Below are 22,876 nucleotides of genomic sequence, written 5' to 3' on the forward strand. Positions count from 1 at the left end.
TCTCTCTTCAGTCTCTCTCTTGCTCTTCCTGTACCTCTCCAAGAGTTTGCCCTTGCCTAGGCACCACAAATATATACCAATGGCGTTAATGAGACACAAGACAACAATCTCATAAAACCAGTAGGCATATTTGAGAAAATAACACACGTTCATGCTTATCCATCCCGGGTTGCAGAAAACATGCTTGCTGTGGGAGAAGCATTAGTAACAAGACAGGGAATAAATAGAAGGAGGTAGAACTTGTAGTAAGACATTCTGAACACAGTTTCAGTCACAACATTCAGAATGAGAGCTTGGTAGTGAAGAATGCTCTGTTCGAGAGCTACTGACATCCCAAAGAAAACTCTACGGTCACTCGCATTCCAGAGGAATCTTCACAAATGATTTTTACATAAGTTGCCTTCAGTCACATTCGTTTTTACGTGCAAGTAGCATACACTTGTATAGGAGTAAAGGGTAGTGCCATACATCTTTCCTTTTTTTCCCTTAGAAATGTGGCCTGAATGATGTTCTTTTGAAAACCTGAAAGCTAAATTTCTGTGTATAGTTTCCAGAATTTTGCTGAAATGCATTTTGCTAAAATTTGCCAGCACTGGATTCTTTGCTTGAATTACTAGTTTGTTTGTTTGTTTGTTTGTGCGTGATGACACCCAAAGAAAAAGATATAACGTTTTATTTTCCTATTGCAGGTTATTGCCCTATAAGGACAGCAGATTAACAATGGAACCATCAAAGGAATATGTGTTTGAATACAAAGGGTTTTATTTTGGTGTAGATACTACACTTGAGTATGTAGCTTCCCTGGAGGATTTTGAAATCAAAGATAGTGACATATTTCTAGCAACTTACCCCAAATCAGGTAAGAATGGGATTGTTTCTAAAGGGAGGGGGAAACCTGCCTTTATTCAGCGATCGAGGTGCACAAGTACCTCGGGTGGTTAGCTTTGCTTTTAGACCTGAACCGTCTCTGAGTATATGCAGTGGAGCACTAAGCACAGTCCCTGCATAGCCATGACCTCGACAGCCAGACATAAGGTTCCTGCTCGTGTCCAGCCACATTGGCCTAAGTTGTTCTTGGACTCAATCTTATAGGTGGACTCAGAGCAAGCTACAAGCAAACCAAACTGACCTCCTGTGCCTCACAAAACGCGTACCTCGTTATAATAGGGCTGGGTGCATGAGTATTAGAGATGATTGGGGGAGATATCTGGCATGATTTGTGGGTTCACATGGAAGGTGGGTTTAGGGATTGCTGGGCAAATGCGAGTCAATGGTATATACCTCCTTTCAAGGTTAATGAAGTACTACTTAACTACATAGCAATAGAGCACGCTATTGCCATGAATCAGATTCCTTGCCTGAGGACTGGAGGAAAGCTAATGTCACTCAGTCTACAAAAAGGGCAAGAAGGATGACCCAGGAAACTACAGGCCGCTCAACCTCACCTCCATCCCCGGAAAGATGATGGAACAGCTCGTTCTGGGCATCATTTCCAAGCATCTGGAGGAAAAGAAGGTTATCAGAAGTAGTCTGGAGAGGGTCCAGCAAAGGGCTACTAAGATGATTAAGGGATCTTTCTTATAAGGAAAGGCTGAGGGACTTGGGTCTTTTTTGTCTAGAGAAAAGAAGACTGAGGGGCGATCTTATCAATACTTATAAATACTTAAAGGGAGGGTGCCAGGTAGATGAGAACAGTTTTTCTTCAGTGGTGTCCAGTGATAGGACAAGAGGTAAAGGGCACAAATTCGAGCAGAGGAAGTTCCATCTAAACATGAGGAGGGACTTCTTTACTTTGAGGGTGGCAGAGCACTGGAACCGGCTGCCCAGAGAGGTGGTGGAGTCTCTGACTCTGGAGACATTCAAAACCCACCTGGACGCCATCCTGTGCAACCTGCTATAGGTGACCCTGCTCTGGTGGGGGGGCTGGACTAGATGATCTTTGGAGGTCCCTTCCAACCATGACCATTCTGTGATTCTGTGATTCTATGAATTCTGCATTCCTATTTCTGAAGCAAATACAACTGAGCAACCACCTGGCTTCAGTGTTGTCTTACATGAAATTGAAAGCCTTGACATGCCTAGACCTGTATGTTTCCATACAGGTTTGCTTTATGCTCCAAAACTGGTCTACTCGTTTTTTAAGACTCTTTCTTTAGTGATTAGTAAACAATGACTTGATGATACGTTAAGCAGTGATTTATGACTAAACCTTCAACATCTCTGGTACCAATCTCTGCTTGTACTTTCAAGGCCTCTCCCATCCTGCTCTCTTTGTGCTCTGGGGAACCTCTTCCGTTACCCTTTGGTTTTCTTCAGCAGCCTTCAAGACGCAGCCTTCCGATAACACAACCAGTGTTTTGTGAGTGTATGTCCTTTTCCTAGGGTCAATGAACACCTTCCTGGAATTCACTGTGCCCTCAGGTATTCAGTGAAATGGCTGAAGCAGAAAGATATTCTTGAGCAAAGCCCAGAAGGAGTGACAGGGAACACCAGGTTGTGGTGAAGGTAGATGCGATAAGAGAAGCCTGTGGAGGGGTCATGGGTGACAGACGAGGGGACAGAGAGCCCAGGTGATGCTGGCTCATCATCAGGCAGCAGAGGGGTGAGCTGCCCAAGTAAGACACAGAAGGGGGATGAGAAGGCGGCACTGAAGTGGTAAGGGTATTATGGCACTGAGGTGAGACCATCTTTGGAAGCAGGAGTTTTGTGTTGCAAAGTCCTGGGCTGCCTGGAGACAGGAACCTCTCTCTCTCCTTCACACCTTTTCCCCTATCTCGCACCACCGTCGTCCTTCCTCCTCAGCAGTTATCAATCATCTAAGTCATCTTCCAATCCTTCTGTTGAATCTCTACCACTGCACAGAAAAATTGTCCAGGTTGATTATGCCAAGCAGCGCAAGACAGTCAGCAGAGCTGTGAAATCACGGCGTATTGTTCCTCTGAATCCTGGGGCTGTTTCTTTTTCTTGCCCAGTGACTTGAAACCTACAACACGCCCACAGTCTAACCTCCAGCACCAAGAGCTTCCTTCCCACGTACGGTCTTGGTGTTATCGGCTGTTTGCTTCATGACATCTCACAACACTTTGCAGGAGTTCTGGAAGCAAAGGTCTTTTCCAGATCCACTCAGGAGGGGATATTTTTAGGCGCGTGCCCACTTTTCCACAAGAGGGTGAGGACAGGCAGAATTTGTATGGAAGCTGAGTATATTGGATAAAGGAGCTGAAGGTTTAGTTACTGGCCATGGCTTTTCTGCAGGGACCAAACAAAAATACGCTTCCCTTCCTAGCTGTGCACAGGCTCTCTTTCTGACAATATACAATCTTTAAATTGGAAAAACAAAACAAAACAAAACAAGCAAAGTTGAAATAAAAAAGGTTTCCTTCTCAGGAACTGTATGGACTCAGAACATTTTGAGTTTAATAATTCATGAAGGCCACCGTAATGGAACAGAAAATGTGGAGACCATGGACAGAATCCCGTGGCTGGAATACAATATAAAAAAAAAGGACTATGCAAATCTCCCTTTGCCTCGTGTTTTTGCCACTCACCTGCCCTACTACTTAGTTCCCAGAGACCTGAGAAACAAAAGAGCACGTGTAAGTGATGTTGTTTTTACAATTTCCTTATAACCAGTCATGCCAATTTGCCTCAAAGAGCTTTTGAACTGGGCATTGATTGAGCTTTCCCGCAATGCGTTTAGGAATCCTTATTTTAAATGCCTTGGAAAGAATGGGTTTGGTTTTGCTAACGATAAGTATATAAATTTTCAATTAAGCAGGGATGAAAAGGAGTCATTTTACCCAGTAGAGAAAGCATGATTCCTCTGTCTCTCCCTGCAAACATTTGTAACCTCGTAAAGGCAACATGCCAGGTTCTGTTTTCTCTCCCTAATCAGACCATAGGGAGCAGAAACTTAGCAGGAGCTGGCACGGGCTGCCAGTTGAGAGGCAGGAGGCTGCTCCTCTCACTGGTGGTGCCTGGTCTGTGCCTGAGGCAGCAGCTCTGCTGTGGTCAGGAGTCAGCAGGAGCCAAAATAGGCCTTGCCCATAACAGCCCCTTCTTTTAAGATGCCGGGGCTCACTCTTACATCTGCCTGCCTGCTGCCTCCAGCACCAGCACCACAGGCCAGGACTTTAGGTGACAGAATACTGATGCTGTCAACACTACCCAAGCTGGGATTTACAAGAAACTCTTCTTCATTTCATCGTGACTGTGCACAGAAATGTGAAGTTGAATCAACCCAATGATTTTCTCGTGCTGTTATTGCAGCCTGACTGCCTTGCACAAGTGACCACTATCACCGAAGCCTGTGACACTGATCCCATGAAGAGTGTTAGCCGCAGGCACTGCAAGACTGCAACTACAGAAATACCACCACCTAGAAACAGACAGCACTACATTATCCAGAATGTACCTAATGAGATTGTCCCCTTCAAACTGTTTTCACATGGTTTTAGTGGGACCTGTGCTGAAAATTGCACCGATGGTCAAGGTAATGGAGTCCTTTAATATCTCTGATATCATTCTCCTTATTGTTTTGCAGATCATTTATGTTACCAGGAACCCCAAGGATGTTATGGTTTCTTACTACCACTTCTCCAAATACATATCCACACTGGAGGAAATACCGGATTTTAACCTTTTCATGGAGAGATTTTTAGCTGGCAAAGGTAGGATATCTTTCTTACTAAGGAGCCCAAATCCTATGCCATCACCTCAGATTGAATGGGGATTAATTACACCAATAAGTATCAATTACCAAAATCCTCAGCCATGCTGTCACCAGAATCCAAAGCTGCAGAGGCTGTCTGAGCTTCACACCATCTTCTGATGAAAGCTGGTCCAATGGGAGTAGCACAGTCATGGCTTTGCTGCATCCCGACAACATGCAAGCTGCTGCTTTAATCTGCATTGGATGCTCATTCAGAATATAATAAACACTATGACTTGAAATCTCTTAACGCCTTCTCCACTCGGTTAGTGGAGCTGAACCCATAAGAATAGACACTGTCCAGCAAAGACAGAGAAATAGCTTTTTGCTTCTGCCAGACTGGGTTCAGATTACCAGAAACAAAAGGGGAGTTGCCACATTAGCTCGGTGACGGTCAAAAAGGCTGCAAGTACCCTTTCCTCAAATTGTCAAAAAATATTATTTTTTAAAAAAAAACGTCAAAACCCCTAAATTACTGATAATTTTAGAGTTTTACGGCCAGCTGTTAACAGTATTTCTGTTTATATTTTGTTTTAATAACTTCCCTTGCTAAGTACTTGCCAGTTCGTGGGTGGATCACGTTGCCGGCTGGTACGGTCATGCAGAGGATTTCAATATACTCTTCCTTACCTATGAAGAAATGAAAAAGGTGAGGTCCATTAGTATCCTTATATTCAAGATATTCTCTGTCTATATTGAGTGCATTTTCAGACGGCTCTTTATAATTACTCTTTATATTGGAAAGTGCTTAATCAGCTGTGGAGTAGATTCAAATTGAGGCTTCTGAGAGGAGTACGTCATTTGTCTCCTTGGTTCAAGGAGACCAATTACACAACAACAATGAGGTAAAACACTTTCCAATGTGAGAGAAGTTATCTCCACTGGCACCCTAAAAAACCCTTTCTGAATTAGTACAGAACAAGAATTTTGCAAGTATCTTCAACAGGAATGTGAGGGAAGTGCCTCATAAAAAGGCAGGGCTTTAAAGTTCTTGAGGAGCTCCCAAATTGCTGACCAGAAGTTTCCCGCTTGATGGCTGCCCACGCTTTTGTGTGCCTCCTGGGTTCTCCCAGGTGCCTGCCCTTCTCCTCATGGGAAAGCCTCAGAGCGCCCCAGCCAAGGCAGCGCAGCCCACATCATGTGCCACTGCACGGGTCCCTCAGCCTTTGGAGCCTGAGGTTGCTCAGGTTGAGTCCCTCACTCAGACAAGACAACTGACAAGAACCCCATGGGTTGAGCGCCTTCACAGTGACAGGCGCCGTTCCAGGGCTGACTTTGCCAGGGCATCAAACCCAAGACACAGAGTGGGTTTGCAGCATGGGGAGCAGAACGCAGAATTCCGCATCTCCAACGGCACGGTGCTGCAGTGAGGTACAGCATCACTGCTCTCCAGTAGTCATCTGATGCAAGCGAGTCTCTGCTCACCTAAAAAGGATGGTCAGTTTTGCAGCCAAATGTATGTCCTTTATTATCCCATATTCCACTACTGTATGCATTTAGTTCTTTGCGTCATCAAGACTCTTCAAAGTAACATTATTGCAGGATCTCAGAAGTGCTGTGCTGAAGATCTGCAACTTCCTAGGCAAGAAGCTGAGCGAAGAGGAAGTGGATAGTGTTGTGCGGCAGGCTACATTTGAGAACATGAGAAAAGATCCCAGGGCAAACTATGAGAAGCTGTCAGATGGCATTGTAGCAAAAAACAATGGTAGTTTTCTACGAAAAGGTAAAGTCCAATGCAACAATTTGATCCCACGCTTCCTGGTATGAGACGAACCCAGGATTTAAGGGTTGTACTGAGACAGGGGTAACATAATACTTTTCAAGGCTAGAGTCACCTTAATTGGGTGAGCATAGACCTCCTTGACCAGCTACCCTCCGAGTCCATACGTGGCATCCCTGGGCTCCTGGGCATTGTTAAGATGTCCTAACGCTCAGTGTTGGAGGAAACCTGCAGAAGGAAACCTCCAGGGATTACAGTGTCGTGCACCCACAGAAAAAACAAGAGCTGTTGGTGTTAATGTTTTCCTCTTTGATCTCAAAGGAATCAGTAAAGCACCAGAACAAAGGAGTCAAATAACTTTATGAGGATTCAGGATTACAGGTCTGTGCTGCGTTTTGTTCACAGCACCTAGATTTGGAAGCATGTCACTCCACACGCCAGTGACAGGGAAGTGCTGAGGAAGCCAGGAATACTTCCCAAGAGTAGCAGTCGCTGTTTGCAGTGGGCTTCAGAGAGGTGCACGTTCTGCTTCTCACCTCCCTTTGCTGCCTCTTTCCTCAGGCACTGTTGGAGACTGGAAAAACATCATGACGGTGGCACAGAGTGAAAGGTTTGACAAAGTTCTGGAAGACAAAATGAAGACCCTGCCCATCAAATTTGTCTGGGATATTAACGATGAAGTGTAGGCTGGTTTTGAGTCTCCTCATCCTTTGGTCTTCATACTGGATGGACATATCTGAAGTTCTGGAAGAAGAAAATACATCCATTTTCAGCTCTGTGGTACAAACAAAAGCAATGACAAGTCAGTCACAAAATATGACTTTTTCTAAGGAAGCTATTCAATTCCACCGCCTTCCTGTTTGTAATTTTACAAGGTAGCTTCATTAGTTTTCTTGGTAAACTGCCTTCCTTTCTTCAGGTTTGCTTTTACTTTCACTGGCTTTAACAATACCTGATTTGTAGACAACCAAGGAAGGATAGATCGGTGTTGCTAAAAACTTTTATGAAAAGTCTTCCTCTTACACATTTCATGAGGCTTCTTTTGGTAGAACCTTCAGCGTCCAGGCTGGAAGTAAGACTGGCCAGATGTGGTATGGTTATGCTTTGATATGTCTGAGTTCTTGTTTCCTTTCTAAACACTGATACTGAACCATCTGCTATTAAAGTGACCTTTGTGTTGCATTGTGTGGTGTTGCCCATTGACTGGAACACTTCATTGCATCGTTGGTTACAGTTTTCAAGGTCATGTCTGACAATTTGCTACTTGAAATCTTGAGCAAAAACACATGCCGCAGTCACAGCAGTTTTTAAGTCAACATCCACTCCAGCATACCCGATGATCTGCTAGAGCTCCTCATGTAAAAACCTACCAGCTAGCTAGGACTATGTCCTTCCTCATATATTCGTTGACTCGCAATCATGCTTTAACCTGTCCATGATTCTGCTCCACGCGATGGCTTGCCCATGCGCTTCCCCTGAGAAGCTAAGTACAGAGGCATACTTCAAGATGTCTTTCTATCAGCAACTCAAAAATATTTGCAAATCCAACAGCTCCAAGCCTGACATGCACCTGCTCTACGACATATTCACCTTTATAGACAGTAATGCCTTTTCTGTTGCTTACAAAGGGAGGTCCAACTCCCGCGTATTTCTCAACTCTATCCATTGAAACTACTCACAAACTAGAGCTGCAGTTTCTCCCCTGTGAACTGTTAAGTCAATGATGCGCCTCCATCAGTCAGGAGGGCAGAGGGAAAGCACATGGTCCGATGAGGAAACAGCTCATTCCCACTGTTTTTCAGACACCAACCGTACTTCCCTGGCAGGCAAGGCAAGTTTTGCACCCTCATCCCTGCTTCCTGCTGTGATGTCTACATGATCAAACCAAGGGGACCGATTCTGGTTGCTATTGAACCAGCGTCCCACCAAGCAGCCACAGCAGGATACAACATCTAATTTCAAAAGTATTTCACATAGTCATTTTGATTTGACAAGGAACATCTACCCTTGGCTTTTCCATAAACTGTTTCAAAACTGCAAAATCTCCTTCCAGTTCACAGAATGGCTTTTTTTTCTTTGTTTGTTTGTTTCCAACACTGGTCTCAAGGGACCAGCTCTTTCTTCTCATTTTCAATCCACCCATTTACGCCTTCCGATACATTTTACCTGCTTCTTCCTGAACAGAATTACTTCATGCACAGCATAAGTAGCTGCTTCTATTGGGCAAAGGGGACCTCCTATCATTAGGCTACAAGAATGTTCCCATGTCCTTCAGTGGTAAAGCCAGACCATCCTTCCTTCTGGAACTTTGCATCCCCGATACCAAGAAAACAAGATACAAAAAACCCCACCCCTTCTGTGCCTTATGTGACCACTGCATCCCCCGACCTCTGAGTGTGAACTTCCCGTGAGGGGCCAGTGACCTTTTCCACCTGTACATATTTACCACAGAAAAGGTAAAACTAGTTCAAAGTCAGAAGCCTATCGCAGGCCTTTTGCTGAGTTTGCCCAAAGTACAAACAGAACTCCTGATTACAAGCAGGACCTTGATCTTTACTCTGTTTCCAATGGCAGCAAGTCCCAGCAGAGGAATAAACGCCACATAAACCTCACACTACGCTGTACGCTGCACACCGCAGCCCCATGGTATCAGCTCACTCTCTCTGTTGCAGATTTCATGAACATGCAGTGCAAAGGAGATCCGAGTTCTTGGCAATAAATGCAATCATGTCAAAGAAGGAACCTGAAAAGCCTCTCCCCTCTCCTCTTACTCCGAGTCAAGTTGCCAGGCACTGAAGACCTAATTAAAAAAAAAAAACAAAACACCAAACAAAAGCACCCAAGCAGGATTATTTCAGACCCTGTCAGGTTTTTCAGTGCAAGCAAGCACTCGCGTGACAGCTCCTTCTCTCAGGATCTAGGGTATCAGCGTCTTGGATCCAGGTACGGTCTACTCTCTGCTCCAACAAGCTTTGAATTTATTTCAGCAAGCACACAGTTTAAAAACTGGAGGTAGCCTGATGTTTAGAAGTCTCCCAGGAGAAAGACTAAGGTTGATTCTCCCCACAGGAATTGTACTTCAAGGTCCCGATTTTAGAACAAAATACACTGACCACTGGCACATTCATAAAAGAAAAAAAAGAAAAGGGAAAAAAAGATAAGTATGCCATCCTTAGGTTTTGTTTGCATTAAAGCAGATCATATTGCATTCATGATTTTGATGCAAAATCCTAGTCTTTGCAGCATGCCCGAGGGTGTACTCCTACAGCATCTTGGTGTGGTGAGCACCATCCTCTGAATCTTAAATAGCGCTCAGGCACCAGCTATGCCAAAAGTTCAGCATGATCAAAATTAAATTAGCTCTGGTCGTAGTGCAGTATTGCGACTCATAATAGTCTCCCTACATGCATTACAATGTATGATTTGGACTTCAAGAGTTAAAAGCAAGGTAGGATTTGGTTGTGGTTTTTCTTTTTTTGTTGTTTTTTTTTGTGTTTTTTTTGGTTTTTTTTTTGTTTGTTTTTTGTTTTTTGTTTTTTTTTTAACAAGCATTCTGGGTGTGTCAGAGCACCACAAGCCTTATTACAAGTATATTAAGGTCAAGTTCCTGATGTCTCACTTCTTTCAGCTTCACCCCAGGACTGTCATGCAAAGGTCTGACTAACCAAGGCAATCATGGCGTGGCAAACAATCGCCTTTTCAGGGAATGGCAGCTGGGGCAGGGTAAGGGGGTAACTTCCAAACATTAGCTGGGCACCACAGGAAAGCAAGCAATGGGATAACAGAATGTTAAAATAACCCTATTGAGACCCAGGACTTGCAGCCTGAATCTCTACCACAAGTTTGCCCTGAGAGAGAGAACGAGTGCATTTGGGCTCAATGCGAAGTAAAATAACTGCTTAAGGGACATTACCTCTTACTGTCAGACTCCCCTGGGCTCACAGAAGCTGAACTTTTTATCTTCTTTGCAAGTAGTTGCCTCAGAGGAGCAACGGGATCCTGTTTGGATCTATTCACAAGACCCTGAATATTTGGTTAACCACGTGGCTGAAGAAAACAACGGTGTGTCCCTGAAATCCCAAGAAGGACTTTGATGTGTTTTTGTCTTCCCAGGTGGCAGGGCAATGGAAGGAGCGGTACACTTTTGTAATCAGAAGTAAATTGTGCACAGAGACTTTTTGCTGGGGGTCCTGGCTGCTCTTGTTCAGCGACAAACTGTATTTCATGGAAAAGTGGTGAAGGAGTGTCTGCGAACCTCCACAAGACAGAACTGATTACTGCAAGGCCTCCTGAGTCAGTTTCACATTGAGTGCTGAAGCAGTTTAATCTTTACACGCAGTAAAGTAACTCTCAGAAAAGCTTCTGAGTGAATGTTATTTTGAAGCAAAAAATCCAGTCACCTCATCCTAGTATGCTCAGAATTTTCAAGTAATTCTAATATATAATTCTAATTCACATTCCTTTATAGGAAGGTGTTTTCAGATGAAGTGTCCCTAATGGAAGATTCCAGTGAAAAATGTGGTCTTTGGTGACCCCTAGGTTTTTCACGCAGGAAAAAAATTAACACTGTCTAATTATTCTCTCCGACTATATGGCAGAGAAGTCAGACCTCATAGATCTTTTGGCATGCAATAAGGGTCGATACTAGATGGTATTGGTATGTACCTGAGCAATGTCTAAAATAAAGGAATGCCTTAAAAACCACTTATATTTTTTTCCTCAGTTGGTGGATAACAATCTGTTCCTATGCAGACACCTAAAACGAGCATTGAAGTGGTCTAATGTAGTTTGCCCTTTTTTGTTATGGCATGTTGAGTGTCTTTTTGCAGTAACAAATAAAACTTATTTGGGGATTCTATGTGCCTAATTTAAGCCTTTAACTTACATTTTCATTTTACAGAAAAGGTAGGCAGGAAACAAGCCTGTTCACAAAGCTGATGTGGGACCATAGCTGGTACTCCTTGGATTCTTCAGGGCGACATGCCAGGGGCTGGAGTATCCTGTGCAGCACCTCCCCATCTACTTTTGGGATCAAGAGATGTTGTCTTTCATTATTATTAAACACTTAGAATAGAAACTGCAGTCACAAAATGCTAGAGACATGCCTGATTGCAGCAGAGAGCACAGCAGACCAGGCTCGATCTTTCACCCTCAGGGTTTCCTCTGGGGGGAAAAAACCCTCAGCCCTACTCCTCTTTCTGGCTCGTTCACATGCTGACCAACCCGACTGATCGGTTGTGCAAGTTTGGGGATTACCTGGGCAACTGATCCAGCTTAATAAGAACTCCTATACAAAGCACAACACAGATCTGGGGAACAAAATGTTCTTCTTTCTAATGTTGCTGGAGTGCAGGTTTCGGTGAGAAATGTTTCAGGCATTATTTCATTTCGGCGATAAAATACCTGTCAGAAAAACTTAACGTGAACACATACACGTGATTAACCCAAGGAGCTCATTCCAGGCTCATGGCCGAGACCAGGTGGGACCGGTCTAATCAACCACTTCAGTGGAGTAGTGGGTTCAGGCTCTTCTTTGGGACTGCTGTCACACATAGCTTGGAGATAAAAACCAATTTGGGCAAAAGTTCAGTGAAAGCTGAGGAAAAACCCCCAAACCTAGCAAAAAACGAAAGATTTTATTCATTTCTGCTCCTCTACAAGCTTCCTCAAGAATGCTGTTGAAAACAAAAAAGAAGGAACAGAAATCAAAAAGAGCATTTAAATAATTTCAAAAATCTTTCTGCTCTGCTTTCACTTTTTCCCCCGAGTTATATTAGTTCTCTAATCTCTGTCTGCGTTAAAGATAAGCAAATATTGAAAGCAAGCCAACCAGCACAGCGTCCATGGGTTCACATCTCGGTTAAAAAGGAAATGGGACGGCTCACATATCTCTAGAATTACTCACATTCACCGAGCTGGGAAGCAGTAGCACACATCTCCGTGGGCACCAAACAGAGAGCAGAAGAGGTAAGTATGCCTGAAATTATTAGAACGGCAGATCTGCGTGTTAAATGATGCTCTATTACCTTCTGAGTAAAAGAACAATTGTGCATAGAGGAGAGGAGGACGGCAGTCCAGAGCAGGGTTATCTCAGTACCGGTATGGAAACCGGAGCCTCACATGGGCTTTTCTGTGCCACTCAACAGAAAAAGGGAGTCAGCTGTGAGACAGTTAGCTAAGCAGATGAAATCTGTGGTTCACTGTGGATGTAGGAGATCACCTGGCAGGCACCTTTATGTCTGCATTTGGAGACAGATTTTTGAGATGCATGTTTGAGATGCGCGGCTGGCTGGTATGAGCATACCTGAATATTTATTTTTTCTCCCATCATGTACACTAGAGTACGAATACCTTTCCAGAAAACAGGACACGGCTTCTTTTCCATGGTGTATTTCTTCATGGTATATTCCTACATCTGTAAGAATCAGGCAGTGCAATAACTTTTGTCCCAAAGGGATAGAAAAACTCATGGTTTTGGTCAAAGAAGATCAAGAAGGTTTCTGTATACTGTGCATTGAATGAGTGTCCTTTCTGTTTCCCACAAATTCCTTGCTCTTTCTCCTGTGTCTGTTGCGTTTTTCACTCATTCTCCATATCTCTGCATTCTTCTGACTTCTCCAGCTTTGAGATCACAACTTGAATTTGGAAGCGTACCAATCCCTTGCCTTCTAAACGTGGGGTTTTCTCCCTTTAGAGCTCTGAAACTCAGGTTTCGCCATGAGGCCGAAGCACCTCACAGGCTTTGACGTGGGTAGTGCCTGTTGCCATGAGGCGAAGTGGGCAGCTCCTCACCACGCGCAGCAGCGACTCCCCCCACACCCCTCACTGTCCATAGCTGTCCATCACCTGCCTCACTGTCCTTCACTCCTCTCGTTGTCCATCACTCCCCTCGCTGCCCTCCCTGCCCTGGCCATGGCCGACGCCACCAGCACGGGTGGACGGAGGGCAGGGAAAGCACCGGGGTCAGTACTCCCAGGCAGAAGACACATCTGCCCTCATTTCTTTGACCACGGGCCTTTGGCAGTAGAACTGAACTTGTCCATCACCTAAAGCAAAGGATTTTTTTGTTGTGTAATGATACTAAGGGAGTTAAGAGGAGCAGTTGAATCTGATTAATCTCATAAAACAAAGGCATGTGTTTGTGTTAAAACTTGGTAGCACTGTATGCCCAAGGAGTCGTTTAGAACAGGACCTGCCACAGTCTTTGCTGTGTCTGAGGGATGTCCGTGTGTCCTCCTGCTGCCGTGGAGGTTACCTGGTCCCATCTGCCCAGGACAGGGCAGGCAGTGGGTCTCCCCAGTCACAGCAGCGGCCGCTGTGCCCCTTCCCCTGCCCTGGGTGGCCCTGGGGGTCCAAAGGCACACAAGCCCCACAGGCGGTGCCTGTGCACACATGTGCTTCACCATGGCCAGGCCAGCACCGGTCCCCGGGTGCTTTCCGAGGGGTCCAAATGGGAGGGCAAGTCCCCAGCTGCGCGGGTCCGAGGACAGTGCTGCTGTCAAAAGCAGCGCTGCTGGCACAGCCCCAGCGGGCCGGCACAGGGCTGGGTGGGAAGTGAGCACACGGCCAGGGGAGGTCATGGACCGGGAAGGCAGAGGAGAAGCAGAGGGCAAACTGGAGAGAAGCTAACGACGACAGGTGGGATCAGCGGCTTCATTTCAAAGGACTGCCTGTGGTGGTGAATTCCGATCACTTGGCTGGTACGTCTTGCGCCATCGGCCGATTTGGCAAATGTGACCAAGGGTGCTATCCCAATGGTGCAGCAATGGCGACATCCTGACAGCGCAGCAATGGCAAACGCAGCAGTCCAAGAGGGCACAGGAACAGTCGCATTGTAAGGGGGAGGCCGGGGACAAAATTCCAGATAGGAAAGCCTCTCTTTCCAAATGTGTTTTAACCCACATAAGACCATGCTGGTGATATCAGAGTCTGGAAGTGGACTTGCTTGTGCCATTTCTGCCAAGGCTTGTACATTGCCTGATGGTGTTAATAAATCCTTCATCTACAGAGCAGAGAGGGAGCGACCAGGATGTTAAGCTCACTGACACCCATGGACGTAGCGTTCAGCTCAAAGACTGCAGCAGAGACGCAGGCAAAACCCTTGAAACCTAGATGCTCCATTTGGCTCTGGCTCAGATACAAGAGGCCGCTTCTCTCTTCAGTCTCTCTCTTGCTCTTCCTGTACCTCTCCAAGAGTTTGCCCTTGCCTAGGCACCACAACAATGACGATTAGTGTATTTTTCTTGCAAATATATACCAATGGCGTTAATGAGACACAAGACAACAATCTCATAAAACCAGTAGGCATATTTGAGAAAATAACACACGTTCATGCTTATCCATCCCGGGTTGCAGAAAACATGCTTGCTGTGGGAGAAGCATTAGTAACAAGACAGGGAATAAATAGAAGGAGGTAGAACTTGTAGTAAGACATTCTGAACACAGTTTCAGTCACAACATTCAGAATGAGAGCTTGGTAGTGAAGAATGCTCTGTTCGAGAGCTACTGACATCCCAAAGAAAACTCTACGGTCACTCGCATTCCAGAGGAATCTTCACAAATGATTTTTACATAAGTTGCCTTCAGTCACATTCGATTTTACGTGCAAGTAGCATACACTTGTATAGAAGTAAAGGGTAGTGCCATACATCTTTCCTTTTTTTCCCTTAGAAATGTGGCCTGAATGATGTTCTTTTGAAAATCTGAAAGTTAAATTTCTGTGTATTGTTTCCAGAATTTTGCTGAAATGCATTTTGCTAAAATTTGCCAGCACTGGATTCTTTGCTTGAATTACTAGTTTGTTTGTTTGTTTGTTTGTGCGTGATGACACCCAAAGAAAAAGATATAACGTTTTATTTTCCTATTGCAGGTTATTGCCCTATAAGGACAGCAGATTAACAATGGAACCATCAAAGGAATATGTGTTTGAATACAAAGGGTTTTATTTTGGTATAGATACTACACTTGAGTATGTAGCTTCCCTGGAGGATTTTGAAATCAAAGATAGTGACATATTTCTAGCAACTTACCCCAAATCAGGTAAGAATGGGATTGTTTCTAAAGGGAGGGGGAAACCTGCCTTTATTCAGCGATCGAGGTGCACAAGTACCTCGGGTGGTTAGCTTTGCTTTTAGACCTGAACCGTCTCTGAGTATATGCAGTGGAGCACTAAGCACAGTCCCTGCATAGCCATGACCTCGACAGCCAGACATAAGGTTCCTGCTCGTGTCCAGCCACATTGGCCTAAGTTGTTCTTGGACTCAATCTTATAGGTGGACTCAGAGCAAGCTACAAGCAAACCAAACTGACCTCCTGTGCCTCACAAAACGCGTACCTCGTTATAATAGGGCTGGGTGCATGAGTATTAGAGATGATTGGGGGGAGATATCTGGCATGATTTGTGGGTTCACATGGAAGGTGGGTTTAGGGATTGCTGAGCAAATGCGAGTCAATGGTATATACCTCCTTTCAAGGCTAATGAAGTACTGCTTAACTACATAGCAATAGAGCATGCTATTGCCATGAATCAGATTCCTTGCCTGAGGACTGGAGGAAAGCTAATGTCACTCAGTCTACAAAAAGGGCAAGAAGGATGACCCAGGAAACTACAGGCCGCTCAACCTCACCTCCATCCCCAGAAAGATGATGGAACAGCTCGTTCTGGGCATCATCTCCAAGCATCTGGAGGAAAAGAAGGTTATCAGAAGTAGTCAACATAGATTCACCAAGGGGAAGTCATGTCTGACTAATCTGATAGCCTTCTACGATGGTGTGACTGGATGTGTGGATGAGGGGAGGGCAGTGGATGTTGTCTACCTTCACTTCAGCAAGGCTTTCGACACTGTCTCCCACATCATCCTCACAGGAAAGCTTAGGAAGTGCGGGTTAGATGAATGGACAGTGGGGTGGATTGAGAACTGGCTGTCAGATAGAGCTCAGAGGGTTGTGGTTAGTGGTGCAGAGTCTAGTTGGAGGTCAGTAAGAAGTGGTATTCCTCAGGGGTCAGTACTGACTCCAGTCCTGTTCAACCTACTCATCAATGACCTGGATGAAGGGATAGAGTATACTGTCAGCAAGTTTTCTGATGACACAAAACTGGGAAGGGTGGCTGACACGCTAGGAGGTTGTGCTGCTTTAAGTGTGACCTGGACAGGCTGGAGAGTTGGGCAGAGAAGAACCTAATGAAATTCAACAAGGGCAAGTGTAGGGTCCTGCACCTGGGGAGGAATAACCCCATGCATCAGTACAGGTTGGAGGCTGAACTCCAGGAGAGCAGCTCTGCGGAAAGGGACCTGGCAGTCCTGGTGGACAACAGGATGACCATGAGCCAGCAATGTGCCCTGGTGGCCAAGAAGGCCAATGGCATCCTGGAGTGCATGAAGAAGAGTGTGGCCTGCGGGTCAAGGGAGGTCATCCTCCCCCTCTACTCTGCCCTGGTGAGGCCACATCTGGAGTATTGTGTCCAGTTCTGGGCTCCCTGGTTGAAGATGGACAAGGAACTGCTGAAGAGGGTCCAGCAAAGGGCTACTAAGATGATTAAGGGATCTTTCTTATAAGGAAAGGCTGAGGGACTTGGGTCTTTTTTGTCTAGAGAAAAGAAGACTGAGGGGCGATCTTATCAATACTTATAAATACTTAAAGGGAGGGTGCCAGGTAGATGAGAACAGTTTTTCTTCAGTGGTGTCCAGTGATAGGATAAGAGGTAAAGGGCACAAATTCGAGCAGAGGAAGTTCCATCTAAACATGAGGAGGGACTTCTTTACTTTGAGGGTGGCAGAGCACTGGAACCGGCTGCCCAGAGAGGTGGTGGAGTCTCTGACTCTGGAGACATTCAAAACCCACCTGGACGCCGTCCTGTGCAACCTGCTATAGGTGACCCTGCTCTGGTGGGGGGGCTGGACTAGATGATCTTTGGAGGTCCCTTCCAACCATGACCATTCTGTGATTCTGTGATTCTATGAATTCTGCATTCCTATTTCTGAAGCAAATACAACTGAGCAACCACCTGGCTTCAGTGTTGTCTTACATGAAATTGAAAGCCTTGACATGCCTAGACCTGTATGTTTCCATACAGGTTTGCTTTATGCTCCAAAACTGGTCTACTCGTTTTTTAAGACTCTTTCTTTAGTGATTAGTAAACAATGACTTGATGATACGTTAAGCAGTGATTTATGACTAAACCTTCAACATCTCTGGTACCAATCTCTGCTTGTACTTTCAAGGCCTCTCCCATCCTGCTCTCTTTGTGCTCTGGGGAACCTCTTCCGTTACCCTTTGGTTTTCTTCAGCAGCCTTCAAGACGCAGCCTTCCGATAACACAACCAGTGTTTTGTGAGTGTATGTCCTTTTCCTAGGGTCAATGAACACCTTCCTGGAATTCACTGTGCCCTCAGGTATTCAGTGAAATGGCTGAAGCAGAAAGATATTCTTGAGCAAAGCCCAGAAGGAGTGACAGGGAACACCAGGTTGTGGTGAAGGTAGATGCGATAAGAGAAGCCTGTGGAGGGGTCGTGGGTGACAGACGAGGGGACAGAGAGCCCAGGTGATGCTGGCTCATCATCAGGCAGCAGAGGGGTGAGCTGCCCAAGTAAGACACAGAAGGGGGATGAGAAGGCGGCACTGAAGTGGTAAGGGTATTATGGCACTGAGGTGAGACCATCTTTGGAAGCAGGAGTTTTGTGTTGCAAAGTCCTGGGCTGCCTGGAGACGGGATGGAGAAGGAAGATGATTTTGAGTTACAAATTGCACAGAATATCCTCTCTCTCTCCTTCACACCTTTTCCTCTATCTCGCACCACCGTTGTCCTTCCTCCTCAGCAGTTATCAATCATCTAAGTCAGCTTCCAATCCTTCTGTTGAATCTCTACCACTGCACAGAAAAATTGTCCAGGTTGATTATGCCAAGCAGCGCAAGACAGTCAGCAGAGCTGTGAAATCACTGCGTATTGTTCCTCTGAATCCTGGGGCTGTTTCTTTTTCTTGCCCAGTGACTTGAAACCTACAACACGCCCACAGTCTAACCTCCAGCACCAAGAGCTTCCTTCCCACGTACGGTCTTGGTGTTATCGGCTGTTTGCTTCATGACATCTCACAACACTTTGCAGGAGTTCTGGAAGCAAAGGTCTTTTCCAGATCCACTCAGGAGGGGATATTTTTAGGCGCGTCCCCACTTTTCCACAAGAGGGTGAGGACAGGCAGAATTTGTATGGAAGCTGAGTATATTGGATAAAGGAGCTGAAGGTTTAGTTACTGGCCATGGCTTTTTTGCAGGGACCAAACAAAAATACGCTTCCCTTCCTAGCTGTGCACAGGCTCTCTTTCTGACAATATACAATCTTTAAATTGAAAAAACAAAACAAAACAAAACAAGCAAAGTTGAAATAAAAAAGGTTTCCTTCTTAGGAACTGTATGGACTCAGAACATTTTGAGTTTAATAATTCATGAAGGCCACCGTAATGGAACAGAAAATGTGGAGACCATGGACAGAATCCCGTGGCTGGAATACAATACGACAAACAAGGACTATGCAAATCTCCCTTTGCCTCGTGTTTTTGCCACTCACCTGCCCTACTACTTAGTTCCCAGAGACCTGAGAAATAAAACAGCACGTGTAAGTGATGTTGTTTTTACAATTTCCTTAAAACCAGTCATGCCAATTTGCCTCAGTGAATTGGTCCAAATCTGACCTTTTTCCTCTTTCAGTTCCCCATGTCTCGGTAGAAATATCACCTGCTTCGAATATGTGCGGAGATCAGGGACCTTCTAAAGCCCATTTCCTCTGTTTCCTTTTGCCAAATCTCTCAGCCCCAACACTGTTAGAGGGAGGGGTGGTGCATCTCAGGAGGACCTGCCAGGGTCAAAGACATGCACTGATTTTCCCCTTCTGAAAACATGTGATTCCTGTGAAGACGTAAGCCTCAAAAAAAGTCTCCCACAATGAAAATATGCGTAGGAAGGGACTGTGATTTCAAGTCAGAGCTTTTGAACTGGGCATTGATTGAGCTTTCCTGCAATGCGTTTAGGAATCCTTATTTTAAATGCCTTGGAAAGAATGGGTTTGGTTTTGCTAACGATAAGTATATAAATTTTCAATTAAGCAGGGATGAAAAGGAGTCATTTTACCCAGTAGAGAAAGCATGATTCCTCTGTCTCTCCCTGCAAACATTTGTAACCTCGTAAAGGCAACATGCCAGGTTCTGTTTTCTCTCCCTAATCAGACCATCGGGAGCAGAAACTTAGCAGGAGCTGGCACGGGCTGCCAGTTGAGAGGCAGGAGGCTGCTCCTCTCACTGGTGGTGCCTGGTCTGTGCCTGAGGCAGCAGCTCTGCTGTGGTCAGGAGTCAGCAGGAGCCAAAATAGGCCTTGCCCATAACAGCCCCTTCTTTTAAGATGCCGGGGCTCACTCTTACATCTGCCTGCCTGCTGCCTCCAGCACCAGCACCACAGGCCAGGACTTTAGGTGACAGAATACTGATGCTGTCAACACTACCCAAGCTGGGATTTACAAGAAACTCTTCTTCATTTCATCGTGACTGTGCACAGAAACGTGAAGTTGAATCAACCCAATTATTTTCTCGTGCTGTTATTGCAGCCTGACTGCCTTGCACAAGTGACCACTATCACCGAAGCCTGTGACACTGATCCCATGAAGAGTGTTAGCCGCAGGCACTGCAGGACTGCAACTACAGAAATACCACCACCTAGAAACAGACAGCACTACATTATCCAGAATGTACCTAATGAGATTGTCCCCTTCAAACTGTTTTCACACGGTTTTAGTGGGACCTGTGCTGAAAATTGCACCGATGGTCAGGGTAATGGAGTCCTTTAATATCTCTGATATCATTCTCCTTATTGTTTTGCAGATCATTTATGTTACCAGGAACCCCAAGGATGTTATGGTTTCTTACTACCACTTCTCCAAATACATGACACGACTGGAGGAAATACCGGATTTTAACCTTTTCATGGAGAGATTTTTAGCTGGCAAAGGTAGGATATCTTTCTTACTAAGGAGCCCAAATCCTATGCCATCACCTCAGATTGAATGGGGATTAATTACACCAATAAGTATCAATTACCAAAATCCTCAGCCATGCTGTCACCAGAATCCAAAGCTGCAGAGGCTGTCTGGGCTTCACACCATCTTCTGATGAAAGCTGGTCCAATGGGAGTAGCACAGTCATGGCTTTGCTGCATCCCGACAACATGCAAGCTGCTGCTTTAATCTGCATTGGATGCTCATTCAGAATATAATAAACACTATGACTTGAAATCTCTTAACGCCTTCTCCACTCGGTTAGTGGAGCTGAACCCATAAGAATAGACACTGTCCAGCAAAGACAGAGAAATAGCTTTTTGCTTCTGCCAGACTGGGTTCAGATTACCAGAAACAAAAGGGGAGTTGCCACATTAGCTCGGTGACGGTCAAAAAGGCTGCAAGTACCCTTTCCTCAAATTGTCAAAAAATATTATTTTTAAAAAAAAAAACGTCCAAACCCCTAAATTACTGATAATTTTAGAGTTTTACGGCCAGCTGTTAACAGTATTTCTGTTTATATTTTGTTTTAATAACTTCCCTTGCTAAGTACTTGCCAGTTCGTGGGTGGATCACGTTGCCGGCTGGTACGGTCATGCAGAGGATTTCAATATACTCTTCCTTACCTATGAAGAAATGAAAAAGGTGAGGTCCATTAGTATCCTTATATTCAAGATACTCTCTGCCTATATTGAGTGCATTTTCAGACGGCTCTTTATAATTACTCTTTATATTGGAAAGTGCTTAATCAGCTGTGGAGTAGATTCAAATTGAGGCTTCTGAGAGGAGTACGTCATTTGTCTCCTTGGTTCAAGATCTTATCAATTACACAACAACGATGAGGTAAAACACTTTCCAATGTGAGAGAAGTTATCTCCACTGGCACCCTAAAAAACCCTTTCTGAATTAGTACAGAACAAGAATTTTGCAAGTATCTTCAACGGGAATATGGTGCTCAAAAGGAGGGAAGTGCTAAAGAGGCAGGGCTTTAAAGTTCTTGAGGAGCTGACCAGAAGTTTCCCGCTTGATGGCTGCCCACGCTTTTGTGTGCCTCCTGGGTTCTCCCAGGTGCCTGCCCTTCTCCTCATGGGAAAGCCCCAGAGCGCCCCAGCCAAGGCAGCGCAGCCCACATCGTGTTCCACTGCGCGGGTCCCTCAGCCTTTGGAGCCTGAGGTTGCTCAGGTTGAGTCCCTCACTCAGACAAGACAACTGATAAGAACCCCATGGGTTGAGCGCCTTCACAGTGACAGGCGCCGTTCCAGGGCTGACTTTGCCAGGGCATCAAACCCAAGACACAGAGTGGGTTTGCAGCATGGGGAGCAGAACGCAGAATTCCGCATCTCCAACGGCACGGTGCTGCAGTGAGGTACAGCATCACTGCTCTCCAGTAGTCATCTGATGCAAGCGAGTCTCTGCTCACCTAAAAAGGATGGTCAGTTTTGCAGCCAAATGTATGTCCTTTATTATCCCATATTCCACTACTGTATGCATTTAGTTCTTTGCGTCATCAAGACTCTTCAAAGTAACATTATTGCAGGATCTCAGAAGTGCTGTGCTGAAGATCTGCAACTTCCTAGGCAAGAAGCTGAGCGAAGAGGAAGTGGATAGTGTTGTGCGGCAGGCTACATTTGAGAACATGAGAAAAGATCCCAGGGCAAACTATGAGAACCTGCCAGATGACATCGTAGCAAAAGACAAGGGTAGTTTTCTACGAAAAGGTAATGTGGAAGCAGTCCAACACAACTATGGATGATACTGAGACAGGGGTAACAATACTCTTTTCAACTGTTTCTTACTTTTCAAGGCTAGAGTCACCTTAATTGGGTGAGCATAGACCTCCTTGACCAGCTACCCTCCGAGTCCATACGTGGCATCCCTGGGCTCCTGGGCATTGTTAAGATGTCCTAACGCTCAGTGTTGGAGGAAACCTGCAGAAGGAAACCTCCAGGGATTACAGTCGTGCACCCACAGAAAAAACAAGAGCTGTTGATGTTAATGTTTTCCTCTTTGATCTCAAAGGAATCAGTAAAGCACCAGAACAAAGGAGTCAAATAACTTTATGAGGATTCAGGATTACAGGTCTGTGCTGCGTTTTGTTCACAGCACCTAGATTTGGAAGCATGTCCTCAAAAGAGCACACAGAGCCTCACTTGGCACGCCAGTGACAGGGAAGTGCTGAGGAAGCCAGGAATACTTCCCAAGAGTAGCAGTCGCTGTTTGCAGTGGGCTTCAGAGAGGTGCACGTTCTGCTTCTCACCTCCCTTTGCTGCCTCTTTCCTCAGGCACTGTTGGAGACTGGAAAAACATCATGACGGTGGCACAGAGTGAAAGGTTTGACAAAGTTCTGGAAGACAAAATGAAGACCCTGCCCATCAAATTTGTCTGGGATATTAACGATGAAGTGTAG

The 22,876-nt window shown here is 45.3% G+C and overlaps 1 protein-coding gene across 1 annotated transcript; it reads left to right on the forward strand.

Annotated features, from left to right (window-relative positions):
* Positions 1–720: 720 nt before the first annotated feature.
* LOC309669930 (uncharacterized protein) lies at positions 721–22,876 on the forward strand (the record flags this gene model as incomplete). The annotated part of the gene is made up of 12 exons (XM_082480726.1): positions 721–859; positions 3,388–3,596; positions 4,544–4,670; positions 5,266–5,360; positions 6,254–6,434; positions 6,993–7,113; positions 15,301–15,470; positions 18,833–19,041; positions 20,297–20,423; positions 21,020–21,114; positions 22,007–22,187; positions 22,752–22,876. 12 exons carry the CDS (start codon positions 721–723, stop codon positions 22,874–22,876), a joined length of 1,779 nt encoding a protein of 592 aa, XP_082336852.1.

Source organism: Vanellus vanellus (assembly GCF_965231255.1).
Source record: "Vanellus vanellus genome assembly, chromosome: 3".
Lineage (NCBI taxonomy): Eukaryota > Metazoa > Chordata > Aves > Charadriiformes > Charadriidae > Vanellus > Vanellus vanellus.